General features: G+C 44.9%; 1 protein-coding gene across 3 annotated transcripts in view; it reads right to left on the bottom strand.

The window, feature by feature from the left end:
* The window catches only part of LOC118362340 (collagen alpha-1(XII) chain-like), a 98720-nt gene that overhangs the window by 73552 nt on the left and 9612 nt on the right, over window positions 1–15556 (bottom strand). For 2 of the 3 annotated variants that reach the window (XM_052486114.1, XM_052486113.1), the window contains exons 5-13: window positions 14967–15023; window positions 13732–13995; window positions 13285–13449; window positions 12983–13156; window positions 11058–11348; window positions 10303–10905; window positions 8400–8678; window positions 7675–7950; window positions 7301–7576 (exon numbers count right to left, since the gene is read on the bottom strand). The exons of the other annotated variant lie outside the window; for it this stretch is intronic. In XM_052486114.1, the coding sequence (XP_052342074.1) occupies window positions 7301–7576; window positions 7675–7950; window positions 8400–8678; window positions 10303–10905; window positions 11058–11348; window positions 12983–13156; window positions 13285–13449; window positions 13732–13995; window positions 14967–15023 (2385 nt within the window). The remainder of the gene's footprint in view (window positions 1–7300; window positions 7577–7674; window positions 7951–8399; window positions 8679–10302; window positions 10906–11057; window positions 11349–12982; window positions 13157–13284; window positions 13450–13731; window positions 13996–14966; window positions 15024–15556) is intronic. 3 annotated transcript variants of the gene reach the window in all.

Below are 15556 nucleotides of genomic sequence, written 5' to 3'. Positions count from 1 at the left end.
GCATCTGACTTCTGACCATGTCATGGAAACTGAGCATCTGACTTCTGACCATGTCATGGAAACTGAGAATCTGACTTCTGACCATGTCATGGAAACTGAGCATCTGACATCTGACCATGTCATGGAAACTGAGAATCTGACTTCTGACCATGTCATGGAAACTGAGCATTTGACTTCTGACCATGTCATGGAAACTGAGCATCTGACTTCTGACCATGCTCTGGCTGGAGGTCCAGATACGGACAAAGGAGGTCAGCTTGATTGTTAAAGAGAAGAGAGCCCCAGGCAAAAGAGTCAAATTTAAATATGCGCCGAATACAACAAGTAGGATACAGTGAAATGCTTATTTACAAGCCCATTCCCAACAGTGCAGAGTTTTAAAAAATAAGACACAAATTCGCTAAAAAAAATAGGAAATATTAACACAATAACGAGGCTATATATAAGGAGTACCAGTACTGAGTCAATGTGCAGGGGTACTAGGTAATTGAGGAAATACTGTATGTACATGTGGTTGTGGTTTGGGGTAATCAGGATGTATGATTAACAGAGTAACAATAGCATATGTGAAGTGTGTGTGTGTGTGTGTGTGTGTGTGTGTGTGTGTGTGTGTGTGTGTGTGTGTGTGTGTGTGTGTGTGTGTGTGTGTGTGTGTGTGTGTGTGTGTGTGTGTGTGTGTGTGTGTGTGTGTGTGTGTGTGAGTGTGTAGTGTGTGTGGGTAGAGTCTAGTGGGTCTGAATAGGGGTCAATGTAAAAAGTCTGGCTAGTCATTTGATGAACTATTCAACAGTCTTATGGCTTGGGGGTATTAGCTGTTCAGGTGCCTTTTGGTGTCAGACGTGGCGCTCAGATACTGCTTGCTGTGCGGTAGCAGAAGGAACGGACTATGATTTGGGTGGCTGGAGTCTTTGACCATTTTTAGGAGACTTTCTCTGACACTGCCTGGTGTAGAGGTCCTGGATGGCAGGGAGTTTTGCCCCAGTGATGTACTGGGCCATACACACTACCCTCTGTAGAGCCTTGCACTTTGATGCCGAGCAGTTGCCATATCAAGCGATGATGCAGTTTAACTTTTTGAGGATCTGAGGGCCCAGGCCAAATATTTTCAGCCTCCTGAGGGGAAGAGGAGTTGTCGTGCCTTATTAACGTCTGTGTTGGTGTGTTTGGACCATGATAGGTCCTTAGTGATGTGGACACTGAGGAACTTGAAGCTCTCGACCCACTCCACTACAGCAAATCAATGTGAATGGGGGGTGTTCGGCCCTCCATCTCCTGATGTCCATGATTGGCTCCTTTATCTTGCCCACGTTGAGGGACAGGTTTTGTCCTTGCACCACACTGCCATGTCTCTGACCTCTTCCATATAGGCTGTCTCATCCTAGTCTGTGATTAGGACTACCACCTTTGGCAAACTTAATGATGGTGTTGGAGTTGTGCGCGGCCACGCAGTCGTGGGTGAACAGGGAGTACAGGAGGAGACTGAGCATGCACCCCTAATGGGCTCCAGTGTTGAGGGTCAGGAAGTCCAAGATCCAGTTGCAGAGGGAGGTGTTCAGTGCCAGGATACTTAGCTTAGTGATGAGCTTGGAGGGCACTATGGTGTTGAACGATGAGCTGTAGTCAATTAACAGCATTCTTACTTAGGTGCTCCCTTTGTCCAGGTGGGAAAGGAAAGTATGGAGTGCAATTGAGATTGCATAATCTGTGGATATGTTAGGGCGGTATGCGAATTGGAGTGGGTCCAGGGTTTCTGGGATGATGGTGTTGATGTGAGCCATGACCAGCATTTCAAAGCATTTCATAGCTACAGATGTGAGTGCTACGGGGGCGGTAGTCATTTAGACAGGTAACCTTGGCGTTCTTAGGCACAGGTACTATGATGGTTTTGCTTGAAACATGTATGTATTACAGACTGGGTCAGCAAGAGGTTGAAAATGTCAGTGAAGACACTTGTCAGCGGGTCATCGCATGCTCTGAGTACGCATCCTGGTAATTCGTCTGGCCCTGTAGCCTTGTTAATGTCAACCTGTTTAAAGGTCTTACTCACATCGGCTACGGAGAGCATGATAATAAAGTCGTCCGGAACAGCTGGTGCTCTCGCGGATGGTTCAGCATTGCTTGCCTTCGAAGCAAGCAAAGAAGGCATTTATCTTGTCTAGTAGGCTTGCATCACTGGGCAGCTCTCGGCAGGGTATCCCTTTGTAATTTGTGATAATTTGCAATCCCTGCCACATCTGACGAAAGTCAGAGCCAGTGTAGTAGGATTCGATCTTAGTCCTGTACTGACACTTTGCCTGTTTGATGGTTCGGCCGAGCACGTAGCGGGATTTCTTATATGCGTCCAGATTAGTGTCTTGCTCCCTGAAAGTGGCAGCTCTAGCCTTTAGCTCAGTGCGGATGTTGCCTGTAATCCATGGCTTCTGGTTGGGATATGTATGTATGGTCGCTGTGTGGACAACGTTGTCGATTGATTTATTCATGAAGCCGGTGACTGATGTAGGAAACTCCTCAATGCCATCTGAGGAATCCCGTAACAAATTCCAGTCTGTGCTAGAGAAACAGTCCTGTAGCTTAGCATCTGCTTCATTGGACCATAACCGTATTGAGTGTGTCACTGGTATTTCCTGTTGAGTTTTTTCTTGTAAGCCGGAATCAGGAGGATAGAGTTATTGTCTGATTTGCCAAATGGCGGGCGGGGGAGAGATTTGAATGCGCCGTTACATGTGGAGAAAAGCTTTTTATCCTTTTTTTAGCTTTTTATAAATAAGGTAAAACAAATTTCAGTTTTCCTGCATTAAAATCACTGACCACTAGAAGCGCCACCTCTGGATGAGAATGTTCTTGTTGTATACAGCTCATTGAGAGAGGTCTTAGTTCCAGCATCAGTTTGTGGTGGTAAATAAACAGTTATATCAATAAATAAACACAAAATACAGATGAAAACTCTCTTGGTAAATAGTGTGGTCTACAGCTTATCATGAGGTGTTCTATCTCAGGCGAGCAGAACCTTGAGACTTCCTTAATATTACAGATCACGCTACAGCTGTTGTTAATAAAGAGACACACAACCACCCCTGATATTACCGTTCTCTGCCTTTCTGTCCTGCCGATGCGTAGAAAACACAGCGAGATGTATATTGTTCATTTATATTGTCCTTGTTCAGCAATGATGCCAAAAAGCAATTGTATATTACAGTTGTTAATGTCGGATATGTAGGATAGTCTCGAATGGAGCTTGTCCAGTTTATTTTCCAGCGTTTGCACATTCACCAATAGAACAGAGGATAGAGGCGATTTATTCATTCATCGCCGTAATCTCATCAGAGTGCAAGTGCGCCGGCCTCTATATTGCAATACCGACAAGAGTCAGGGATGAGGCACTAGTCCAGCAAAATCAATGTATTTCGCCTCCAACTCATTGAAGTAGAAATCCTCGTTAGTGATAGCTGTTTCGATGTCCAGAAGCTCTTTCCAGTTATAGGAAATGATGGCGGAAACATTACGTACAAAAAAGGAACGTTCAGCGCAAAACAAAATACACAACACAGTACAATTGGTCAGGAGCCGTAAAATGGCTGCAATTCCCTCCGGCGCCATTCTACCATGAAGAAAGAATGAATCTGAAGCATTCCGCTTATGAACTGAAAATAGCTACATACTACTCCATAGCGGACACCTCTCCATTGTTCTCCAGAGTGGGATAAGGCCTCTGATATTCCCTGATGCAGAAGCCATGTGGTCTACTATTAATGTTGTCATAAGTGACATTTAGGTAGGAGGCAACATCAAGAGTCAATGACTCCACTCTTTGGTTATGGTGAATGACTAATCTTTCCTGTGTTGGGGGGGCTCAAACTGAAACCATTTGGCATCTTCCGCTTTAAAGCAGGAATCAGCAGTTGAAACAATTACAAAGTGCACTGTTTTGGTAAAAAGCTCAGGGATGGGTCTGGCGAAATGTAAAAACTCTCCAATTCATAGATGCAAGGACCATAGATGCAAGGACTGACAATCCATGATATCAAAATGATAGTTTTAATCATGTTTTGAGGCTATACAGTTTATATTTTGGGTTCTGATGGGGTATGATAGTTGAACTAAGCTCATGAGTCATTTACAAGTTATATTCTTCAAGAATCAATGGGTACATATCATAAATGTACAGTATATGTCAAAAACTTGATGTAGCAACTGCAGATTGCCCCTTTCAAATGAAAGGGCTAGAACAATATTCCTCTCTACATGCATACTTCTGACCCCCAAACCTAACTAAAGCAAAGCACATACAGCCTCCTGTCTGCTTGACCTCAGCCCTAGTTGGTCCTCCCCTCCCCAGACCCCAGTCCTCTTAGGTGGACCTCTCATCACCAGACCCCAGTCCTCCTAGTTGTGTCTCCACTCCCCAGAACCCAGTCATCCTAGTTGTGTCTCCAGTCCCCAGAACCCAGTCCTCCTAGCTGTGTCTCCACTCCCCAGACCCCAGTCCTCCTAGTTGTGTCTCCACTCCCCAGAACCCAGTCATCCTAGTTGTGTCTCCACTCCCCAGAACCCAGTCCTCCTAGTTGTGTCTCCACTCCCCAGAACCCAGTCCTCCTAGCTGTGTCTCTACTCCCCAGACCCCAGTCCTCCAGTTGGTTCTCCACTCCCCAGACCCCAGTCCTCCTAGTTGGTTCTCCACTCCCCAGAACCCACTCCTCCTAGTTGTGTCTCCCCTCCCCAAACCCCAGTCCTCCTAGTTGTGTCTCCACTCCCCAGAAACCAGTCCTCCTAGTTGTGTCTCCACTCCCCAGAACCCAGTCCTCCTAGCTGTGTCTCCACTCCCCAGATCCCAGTCCTCCTAGTTGGTTCTCCCCATCCCAGACCCCAGTCCTCCTAGTTGGTTCTCCCCATCCCAGACCCCACTCCTCCTAGTTGGTTCTCCCCTTCCCAGACCCCACTCCTCCTAGTTGGTTTTCCCCATCCCAGACCCCAGTCCTCCTAGTTGGTTCTCCCCATCCCAGACCCCACTCCTCCTAGTTGGTTCTCCCCATCCCAGACCCCAGTCCTCCTAGTTGGTTCTCCCCATCCCAGACCCCACTCCTCCTAGTTGGTTTTCCCCTTCCCAGACCCCACTCCTCCTAGTTGGTTCTCCCCTTCCCAGACCCCACTCCTCCTAGTTGGTTTCCCCATCCCAGACCCCAGTCCTCCTAGTTGGTTCTCCCCATCCCAGACCCCAGTCCTCCTAGTTGGTTCTCCCCATCCCAGACCCCACTCCTCCTAGTTGGTTTTCCCCTTCCCAGACCCCACTCCTCCTAGTTGGTTCTCCCCATCCCAGACCCCACTCCTCCTAGTTGGTTCTCCCCATCCCAGACCCCAGTCCTCCTAGTTGGTTTTCCCCATCCCAGACCCCACTCCTCCTAGTTGGTTCTCCCCATCCCAGACCCCACTCCTCCTAGTTGGTTTTCCCCTTCCCAGACCCCACTCCTCCTAGTTGGTTCTCCCCTTCCCAGACCCCACTCCTCCTAGTTGGTTCTCCCCATCCCAGACCCCAGTCCTCCTAGTTGGTTTCCCCATCCCAGACCCCACTCCTCCTAGTTGGTTTTCCCCTTCCCAGACCCCACTCCTCCTAGTTGGTTCTCCCCTTCCCAGACCCCACTCCTCCTAGTTGGTTTTCCCCTTCCCAGACCCCACTCCTCCTAGTTGGTTCTCCCCTTCCCAGACCCCACTCCTCCTAGTTGGTTTTCCCCTTCCCAGACCCCACTCCTCCTAGTTGGTTTTCCCCTTCCCAGACCCCACTCCTCCTAGTTGGTTTTCCCCATCCCAGACCCCAGTCCTCCTAGTTGGTTCTCCCCTTCCCAGACCCCACTCCTCCTAGTTGGTTTTCCCCTTCCCAGACCCCACTCCTCCTAGTTGGTTTTCCCCATCCCAGACCCCACTCCTCCTAGTTGGTTTTCCCCTTCCCAGACCCCACTCCTCCTAGTTGGTTTTCCCCTTCCCAGACCCCAGTCCTCCTAGTTGGTTTTCCCCATCCCAGACCCCACTCCTCCTAGTTGGTTTTCCCCTTCCCAGACCCCACTCCTCCTAGTTGGTTTTCCCCTTCCCAGTCCCCGGTCCCCTTAGTTGGCCCTCCCCTCCCCTCTCATCCTTCTAGTTGGGCCTCCCATCCTCAGGGCTTTCTCTTCTAGACCACCCTGATCAATGACGTTCCGGGACAGAACTCTACTAATGTCATAAAGCTGTCCAGAGACCTATGATTGGGCTGCCACGAGCAGAACGGATTGTGGGGGATGTGTCTGTTCTGGCGTGTGGGATAGAGTGGTCTTTGTTATTGTTGGGCTCCCAAGCAGCCAGACCGGCTTGACCCAGACCATAACCTCCTGCTTCTCTGGCCTGAATGGCTGCCTACTGAAACACCTATATCACTAATATATGTCCCACACACTAACTCACTGCATGTCAGTCCTGAACAACCTTCTAACACTATCCATCAGTGTTAGAAAGAGGGGTATAGTTTACAATGGATTTGGTACATTTTGGCTAACATTCTTGAAGACATAGGTTTAAGTATGCATCAAGGTCTATGGTTGAGGATTCCAGTTAGCAGAGTAAGCCGTCTCTGATCAGCAGCATTGCTATTCCAAATGGTTTACAAAATCATTGAATGAAAATACCACAAAAATATATATTTTGGCAAAACGAAAACTTGATTGCCGACATGGAAAACATTTTGGGACTGTATCGGACTAATGAAACGAATAACAAAACATTTTGAGTGGTATTTTCCTTTAAAGTGATATTGAATGTGTCACATAAAATAATCTCAAATAACCCATATGTCCCTAGAGTGTGTAAAACTGCATGAGCTAGTCTAGCATGGCATGTGTTGGCTGTACTCAGGAGTGTTTTAGGTTTACGAAAGTACCCCCATTTCCAGCTCTCCCTGCTTCATGGGCAATAAAGCAGAGCTAACCTACAGTGTGTCTGTGTCACAGGAATTACATAAAGTTCAATATTCCAGCACTTACAGAGTTTCCCTTAACAGTCATTCATAGAAGTGGTATCCTGAGATATCTGGGAAGGATTTCTAGGGCAGTATGATTTTCTAGGCTGACATCCTACACCGTGCCATGCCACATACACCATGCCTCTCTCTCTCTCTCTCTCTCTCTCTCTCTCTCTCTCTCTCTCTCTCTCTCTCTCTCTCTCTCTCTCTCTCTATCTATCTATCTATCTATCTATCTATCTCCCTCTCTCTCTCTGAAACACAACCCCTTCAAAGCAGCCAAAGAGCAGACAGTTATAACAAACATAAGTGTTGTACCTTCTAGGGTGGTGCCTGTACCCAGGAGTGGGTCTCCCAGCCCAGAGGCGTAGCGGGCGCTGACAAACAGCTCATATTCAGTAGCAGGCTGGAGGTTCTTCAGCAGAGCCACGGTGGAGTCTCCTTTCACAGCTATCTCCTTCCTCTCCCCGGTGCCGTCGGCTGGTTTGAAGGCCACGCGGTACTGGAGGACATTCCCAGGAGCGGCCCTCCATGACACCTTCATGCTAGACATGGTCTCGTTGAATACACGGAGATCACGGGGAGAACCACGGACTGAGAAGGAAAGGACAAACATGTATGTACAGTATAAACTGCATTAGCTATAGGTAAGGAATTGAAATGTTAGCAGCCATGCTGGTTAACTGACTGACCTTCCTTGGTGGTTCCGTCCACCTGCATCTCGTGTCCCAGGCCAGAGGTGTACTCTGCAGACACAGACACATGGTAGGTGGTGATGGGGAACAGTTCCTGGAGCACGATACTGGTGTCAGGTCCGTTGGTCTGGGCCTCCAGAACCTCTCCTCCCCCTGTCATGGGGATGTAGGACAGCCGGTACCTCACCACGGGCCCTGGCGCCGCCAGCCACGACACCCGGAAACTGTCCGTGGTCTCCTCAGACACACTCAGGCCCTGCACCGTCCCTCGTTCTAGAAAGAAGAATGTTTAGGTTTTGTTTAGCAGTGGCTTGTCAATGTAATTTGTAAGGACAAAGACTCCACACCCAGCCTTCTGTGTAAACTATTGAACTTGTGAGAAACATAAACTTGTGAGAAACAGCAAAAGCACTATAACATATATACTCTTAGAAAAAAAGGGTTCCAAAAGGGTTCTTTGGCTGTCCCCATAGGATAACCCTTTTTGGTTCCAGGTAAAAACCCTTTTTCGTTCCAGGTAGAACCCTTTTGGATTCTACATGGGACCCAAAAGGGTTTTACTTGAAACCAAAAGGGTTCTAAACTTGAACCAACAAGAGTTCTTCAAAGGTTTCTCTTATGGGTACAGCAGAAGAAATATTTGAGGTTCTGTAGAGTGTACTGTATCTCTTCACTTGATTATGCTGTGAAACCCCTGAATGTGTATGCTTTAAACCCCTTACCTTCCAAAGTGGTCTCCTCCCCTGACAGAGGGAAACTGTCTCCTTTGTCATACTGGGCGAACACGTTGACCTCGTAGGTGGTGAAGGGGGTGAGGTGTGGCAGGATGGCGCTGGTGGTGTCGGCTGGCACAGCCAGGGAGATGTAGTCCCCAGTGATGTCCTCTGCCTTACGGAAACGCACCAAGTAGGACATGACGTTGGTGGAATCGGTTGTCCAGGTGACACGGAAGCTTCTGGATGTCACCTCAGAGAACTCCAGGTCCCTGGGTGCAATCAGACCTGACGAGAGGGATAAAACACAATTAAGTGACTGGCTTGTGTTTTGTCCTCACAGGAAATGTCATCGTTAGGGCTTTTGATAATGCTAAGCAGAGGTGTCTATCTTATTCATTCAGAAAAGCTGGAATGGAACCAATGAGTTGAACTCATTCAACATCATTCACAGATCCATATTTGACCATTTATCTTCCATGAGTGTCTTGGTCGTAGGAAACACTCCTCATACTGAATGCTAGCATTATGCATTAAGCCGACAAGATTACAACAAATTCATATTAAAACCCCAGGACATTGCCAATGGCTAATTGTTTTGTGTTCTTGGAAAAGGGGGATCATTACTGATAATAAGTGTAGCAGATAAATTGATGTCCTGGCACTGTGGTGTTGAAAACTGTCTAAAGTCCTGTTGACTTTCAGAGACGGGTGGCCTTTGAATTGGAAGGACATTTAGGTCAGAATAACAGAGGGTCTCCAGTCAGTTGCTATAGTGTTTAAAAACAGTAAACGATAACAAATGGTTCAACGAGCTCTCCTGAGATGCAGGCATATGGTTTTGTGATATTTTGAAGGCAGCATGCCCAGAGAGATAAAACAATCAGGGTTCTCCCCAAAAAATGCAAGAAGGGCACTACGCTGACTGGCTGCACCACAATGTAAAAAAATAATAAAAGTACTATATATTTGTATTTGTTATCATTTAAGGCAAGGCACCACACCCTAATTGAGTATTTATTTGCTCTAGATTGCAGGAAATGGCAGTTCCAGGTGTTCTCAGCAGCACCACCACCTTGTTAAAAAATCCTGGGGAGAACCCTGACAATGAATACCTCGCTTGTGTTTGCCTGACCAGAAGCCAGCTGGGGAGAAAGAAACAGACCAAGGCAAGGGTAATAATAGATTCAGATTATTACTCAGCCTTTTGTGTAGTGGAGATGTAGTTACATTATGATATCACTATTGCAGTAACACAGTTCTGACCTGCTTTACCGCAGCACAAATAACTGATTACAATGGACTATACAGAGTTCGAGGTCACTTAGCGGCTGCCACTAAAGAAACCTGCATGTATGGTTATGTAGCTATAGTTACAGGTACAGTACAGCCCAGAGTAAGCATGCTAAACTTCAAACAGGGGTATGTGTAATGAGTAGGGCTAGGAGTTTTTGTTGACCACATGACCAGAGAAGGAAAAACCCCAGCCCTTTGTTATAAGGATACGGGCATTTAATACTGAGACTCAGAATTTCCACTTTAAAATGTATGTCAAACTAATTATTCTTAAACAAACCATACAACTCTATGCACAAGGACTACTATTAACAATGTCCACTGAAAATGTTACAAAAACACGTTTACTTGAAGAACATGGCTGATGCTAAGTTTGGTAACATAATTACAGTTTGTACTGTTTGTGCTGTCATTCTGCTACCAAACTTTGCATCTGCAGTGATCTTCAAGTAAATGTGTTTTTGCACAATTTTCAGTGGAAATTGTTAAAACTAGTCATTGTGCATGGTTTGTTTAACTTTACAATCATTGGTTTTTGTTTGACATACATTTTAAAGTGAAAATTCTGAGTCTCAGCATTGTTCTATTACCATGGAAATGTTAAATGGCTACTCACTCCTCTTCTTGATGTTTAGGAGCTCTTGTTCGATCCTCAGGCAGATGGACTGGGTGAGCTCCTTGGAGATCCTCTGGAAAGCATCAAAGTCCTCCACAGTGTATACGTGGGTCGCTGCTGGGGCGTTAGCAATGGCTTCCAGCTCTGACCTTACAGCGTCCTTCACCCCCACAGCAAAGATCTCCACATCTACATTCCTTAGGTTGGTGGCCGCATCCTTGAAGGAGTCCGAGGACTTGCCGTCTGTGATGAGGACCATGACACGTGGGACGCTGGTTCGAGCGCCTCGGGTGGAGATAAAGATCTTCTCCCTGACGTAGTTCATGGCCTTGCCCGTGTTGGTGGAGCCTCCGCGGTAAGGGAACGTCCGGACAGCCTTGACCACTGAAGCAATGTCATCATAGGTGTTCAGGGCGAACTCAGTGTGGGGGTCCCTGCTGTACTGGACCAAGCTGAGCCGGATCTTGTCAAGCCCGACGTTGAAGGAGTTGACCAGGACCTCCAGGAAAGCTCTGACTTTGGCAAAGTTTTGTAATCCGATACTGTAGGAACCATCGACCAGCAGGACCACGTCAGCTTGTACGTCCACTCCAAGAGAACATTCTGGGGTGGAAAATACATTAGATGTCATCTCTATATGGTCTACATTATGAAATAGGTTGTTCTTTTACATAGCAACTAAGTAAACTTTCAGTGAGTTAGTATGTGAGAGAGTGAGTGGATCACTGATATGCTGTTACAGAGCGTTATCTCACCCAATGACACCTTGACAGGCTGAGTCTTCTCCATGGCCAGGACAGCATCACTGGGTGTCAGACCCTTCAGGGCGAACAGGCTGATCTCGTACTCAGTCTCTGGGGACAGGTCCCGGACGTTGACGGAGGTCTGGGTGGGCCCCACATATACCACCTGGCGCTTCATCCCAGCCATCATGGGCATCAGGGTCAGCTTGTAGCCTGTGATCTCCCCCAGAGAGGGATCCCACGTCACCCTCATGGACTTAGAGGAGATCTCAAGCACCTGAAGGTTAAAGGCCGGTTCCACCACTAGAGACAGAACAAATGTAGTTTGGTTAGGAAACAATTCAACAATACATTTACAGTTACAAAGTTGTTGATTTGTTACATTGACCATACCTATTTCTGACAATGTACTTGAAATAGGTGAAGACTTAAATCAAACAATGGAAATGTGATGTAATACATTATCTATGTCTTACCGTCATCTATAATGTCTTACCGTCATCTTTAATGTCTTACCGTCATCTATAATGTCTTACTATCATCTATAAGGTCTTACCATCATCTATAATGTCTTTCTGTCATCTTTAATGGCTTACCTGTAATCTATAATGTTTTACCGCCATCTATAATGTCTTACCGTCATCTATAATGTCTTACCGTCATCTATAATGTCTTACCGTCATCTATAATGTCTTACCGTCATCTATAATGTCTTACCGTCATCTATAATGTCTTACCGTCATCTATAATGTCTTACCGTCATCTATAATGTCTTACCGTCATCTTTAATGTCTTACCATCATCTATAATATCTTACCGTCATCTATAATATCTTACCGTCATCTATAATGTCTTACCGTCATCTATAATGTCTTACCACCATCTATAATGTCTTACAGTCATCTATAATGTCTTACCGTCATCTATAATGTCTTAACATCATCTATAATGTCTTACCATCATCTATAATGTCTTACCACCATCTATAATGTCTTACCGTCATCTTTAATGTCTTACAGTCATCTATAATGTATTACCGTCATTTATAATGTCTTACCATCATCTATAATGTCTTACCGTCATCTTTAAACTCTTACCGTCATCTATAATGTCTTACCGTCATCTATAATGTTTTACCGTCATCATTAATGTCTTACCATCATCTATAATGTCTTACGATCATCTATAATGTCTTACCATCATCTATAATGTCTTACCATCATCTATAATGTCTTAACATCATCTATAATGTCTTACCATGATCTATAATGTCTTACCATCATCTTTAATGTCTTACCGTCATCTATAATGTCTTACCGTCATCTTTAATGTCTTACCATCATCTATAATGTCTTACCATCATCTATAATGTCTTACCATCATCTATAATGTCTTACCATCATCTATAATGTCTTAACATCATCTATAATGTCTTACCATCATCTATAATGTCTTACCATCATCTTTAATGTCTTACCGTCATCTATAATGTCTTACCGTCATCTTTAATGTCTTACCGTAATCTATAATGTCTTACCGTCATCTATAATGTCTTACCGTCATCTTTAATGTCTTACCTGTAATCTATAATGTCTTACCGCCCTCTATAATGTCTTACCGTCATCTATAATGTCTTACCGTCATCTATAATGTCTTACCGCCATCTTTAATGTCTTACCATCATCTATAATGTCTTACAGTCATCTATAATGTTTATCGTCATCTATAATGTCTTACCATCATCTTTAATGTCTTACCATCATCTATAATGTCTTACCATCATCTTTAAACTCTTAACGTCATCTATAATGTCTTACCATCATCTATAATGTCTTACCATCATCTTTAATGTCTTACCATCATCTATAATATCTTACCATCATCTTTAATGTCTTACCATCATCTATAATGTCTTACCATCATCTATAATGTCTTACCATCATCTCCGCTCACTAGAGAGTTGAGCTGGTCTTCCACACTGGAGCACACCTGAGTGATGAGCTTTTTCTGCACTGCCTTGATCACATCAAAGTTAGGAACATTGTAGACATGTGTGTTGTGGGGAGGTGAGGCCATTTCCTTCAGTTCATCCTCATCTGCTCCTTTGATACCTACATTGTGAAAAACATCTTACAAATTAGCCTGAGAAATGGAGTACTCTGGACATCAGCCATTACAGAATCTCCAGGCACACACAAACTAAAAGCATTATAAGGATGTTCTCAAGAAAGAGCAGTACCTAAGGCAAATATTTCCACTCCAATGTTCCTGAGTCGTTTAGCATACTCCTCCACTGGGTCCTGGGATTTTCCGTCTGTGATGATCATGGCTATCTTCGGAAAGCCTTTCCTGGCGCCAGCCGCCTCCGTAAAGATGTTTTTCAGCAGGTAGTCCATGGCGTCCCCTAGAGACAGAGTGTAACATAATTTACCTTTAAGAAAATAGTGTTACCGAAAATCTTTCAGCGTAAGACAACATTTATTGTCTGTGGGCGGAAGTCTACATCGAGAACAAGCACGGAAACAGAACATAAAATGGAAGATTTGCACCAATGTTCGAGTTACACACACAAATCTCAAGTTAGGATTCGGTCTTACAAGAATTTACAAATGATCTACAGGCTATCCATGCTGTAAGGGATCAAACACGTCCAAGTAGGCTGTTAAGTCACACAAATCATGTATACCTGTCATGGTGTTTCCTCCCTTGTAGGGCAGGGTGTTGATGGCTTTGAGAAGCTCCCCTCGTTTGGAGTGGCGGTTGAGGGGGAACTCAGTGCGGGTGTCTGTGCTGTACTGGACCACGGCCACCCTGGTCTTGTCCTCTCCGATGTCGAAGGCACCAGCCAAGGCACTGATGAAGCTGCGGATATGCTTGAAGTTTTCCCTGCCAACGCTCCAGGAGCCATCCACCAGGAAGACCAGGTCTGCTATGGCATTGATTGGACACTCTGGAGGGGTGGAGAGGGGGATGGGGAGAGAGGCAACACAATTCATTGTCTGAACACAATCTGACAGATTGGTGCACCTTTGTGGTACTCTAATGAAAATATCTGACAGATGATATTCCAACAGTCATGAACACAAAAATGTGTTTTTATGGACCAAGTAATCCCTGAAACTTTCAACGGTATTGTTCGGTTTTATGTTTTCAAACCCTAGTGGGTTTTTAAATCATAGATCCATCCGATTCTCTGGAACATCCAAGATGCAATAATTCGCAGGACTTCTATGAATGTCTTGAATCTTAGATTTTTATTTTTTTATTTGACTCTTTATGCGTATGTGCTTCTCACATCTTGTTATTCTCACCTTTTGAAGATTTATTGATAAAACATCAAATATTCTACTGATTTAGCAGGACAATTAGGTCAATTGTGAGAGCGGTAAGAGCGTTCTACCAGATTTTGTATTCGGGACTTCCGGTTCAATTTCCACCCAAATCGTACATGGTGGGGAAAAGTAAGCGTGTCTCCCTGTCAATTCACAGACTGGACTCATGGAGAGGCAAAGAACTCCAGTAAAAGGACTTCTGGTCAGAGCAGTAATCCTTTCCACTTCTTTCAACATTTAATTTAAAGGACGGACATGCACCGAGTTGGCATGCCAGTGACGTCATCCCACTCATTGGATTATGGGAGCCCAAAAGGAACCCATTTGCCTCAATGTGAAGACTGTTTTCATTTACGAATTACAGTGTACATTCTCAGCCACTGTCGGTCCACCTGTCTGCTGACACTGTGACAACTCATCAGTACAGAAGGGGTATTTGAGGCTGAGGAAAATATTCCAGAGAAAACCATTATGATTATGATGGAAGTTCATGGACAAACACAAAAAATGTACTGGAAAAATGGTACAGCTATGTGGACAGGCAATGGGCATAGAGGGGATTGGTTGACATTGAGATAAACATACTTACTGATTGCATCTGAAGTCTGAGGTCTCCTTGCTGTTCCACTTGTGTTACTGGATTGAACTGAAACACAAGAGAACTTGAACTGTTATCATGACATCCTGTGTGCCATAGGCCATGTATAAATCCAAGACAATCAACACATCATCAAGCCTCTTCAATGAGATATCAACCACATACATATAAACATATTTTTCCTGGTTCATTACCTATAAATTATTCAAGTTTCAATAATCAAATGTGATTTCCTTCTTCTGATGTGTCAAGAAGCTAACGATATAAACTCTCATTTGTTCCATTAAAAATCGTATGTTTTTCATCTCACTTGGCAGCTACACCATAGACAGCTGGAGGCTTGAAACTATGTAATTGGCCCATTGTTCCTATGGCTGAGTGATCTGCTCTGAGGTTAAACCCTTTTGATATCAGTCCACATCAGGCTTTTGGGAAAGCCATCTGACTTTTCACACAAGTTATTTTTAACCTTGTAACAGCATCAGAATATATCACTGGGCCCAAGCTTCCTGCCATCCAGGACCTCTATACCAGGCAGTGTCAGAGGAAAGCCCCAAAATATGCCAAGGACTCCAGCCATC

The sequence above is a fragment of the Oncorhynchus keta genome, chromosome 29 (assembly GCF_023373465.1).
Source record: "Oncorhynchus keta strain PuntledgeMale-10-30-2019 chromosome 29, Oket_V2, whole genome shotgun sequence".
Lineage (NCBI taxonomy): Eukaryota > Metazoa > Chordata > Actinopteri > Salmoniformes > Salmonidae > Oncorhynchus > Oncorhynchus keta.
The sequence above is the reverse complement of the archived record's forward strand: the minus strand, read 5'-3'. Positions and strand labels throughout refer to the sequence as shown.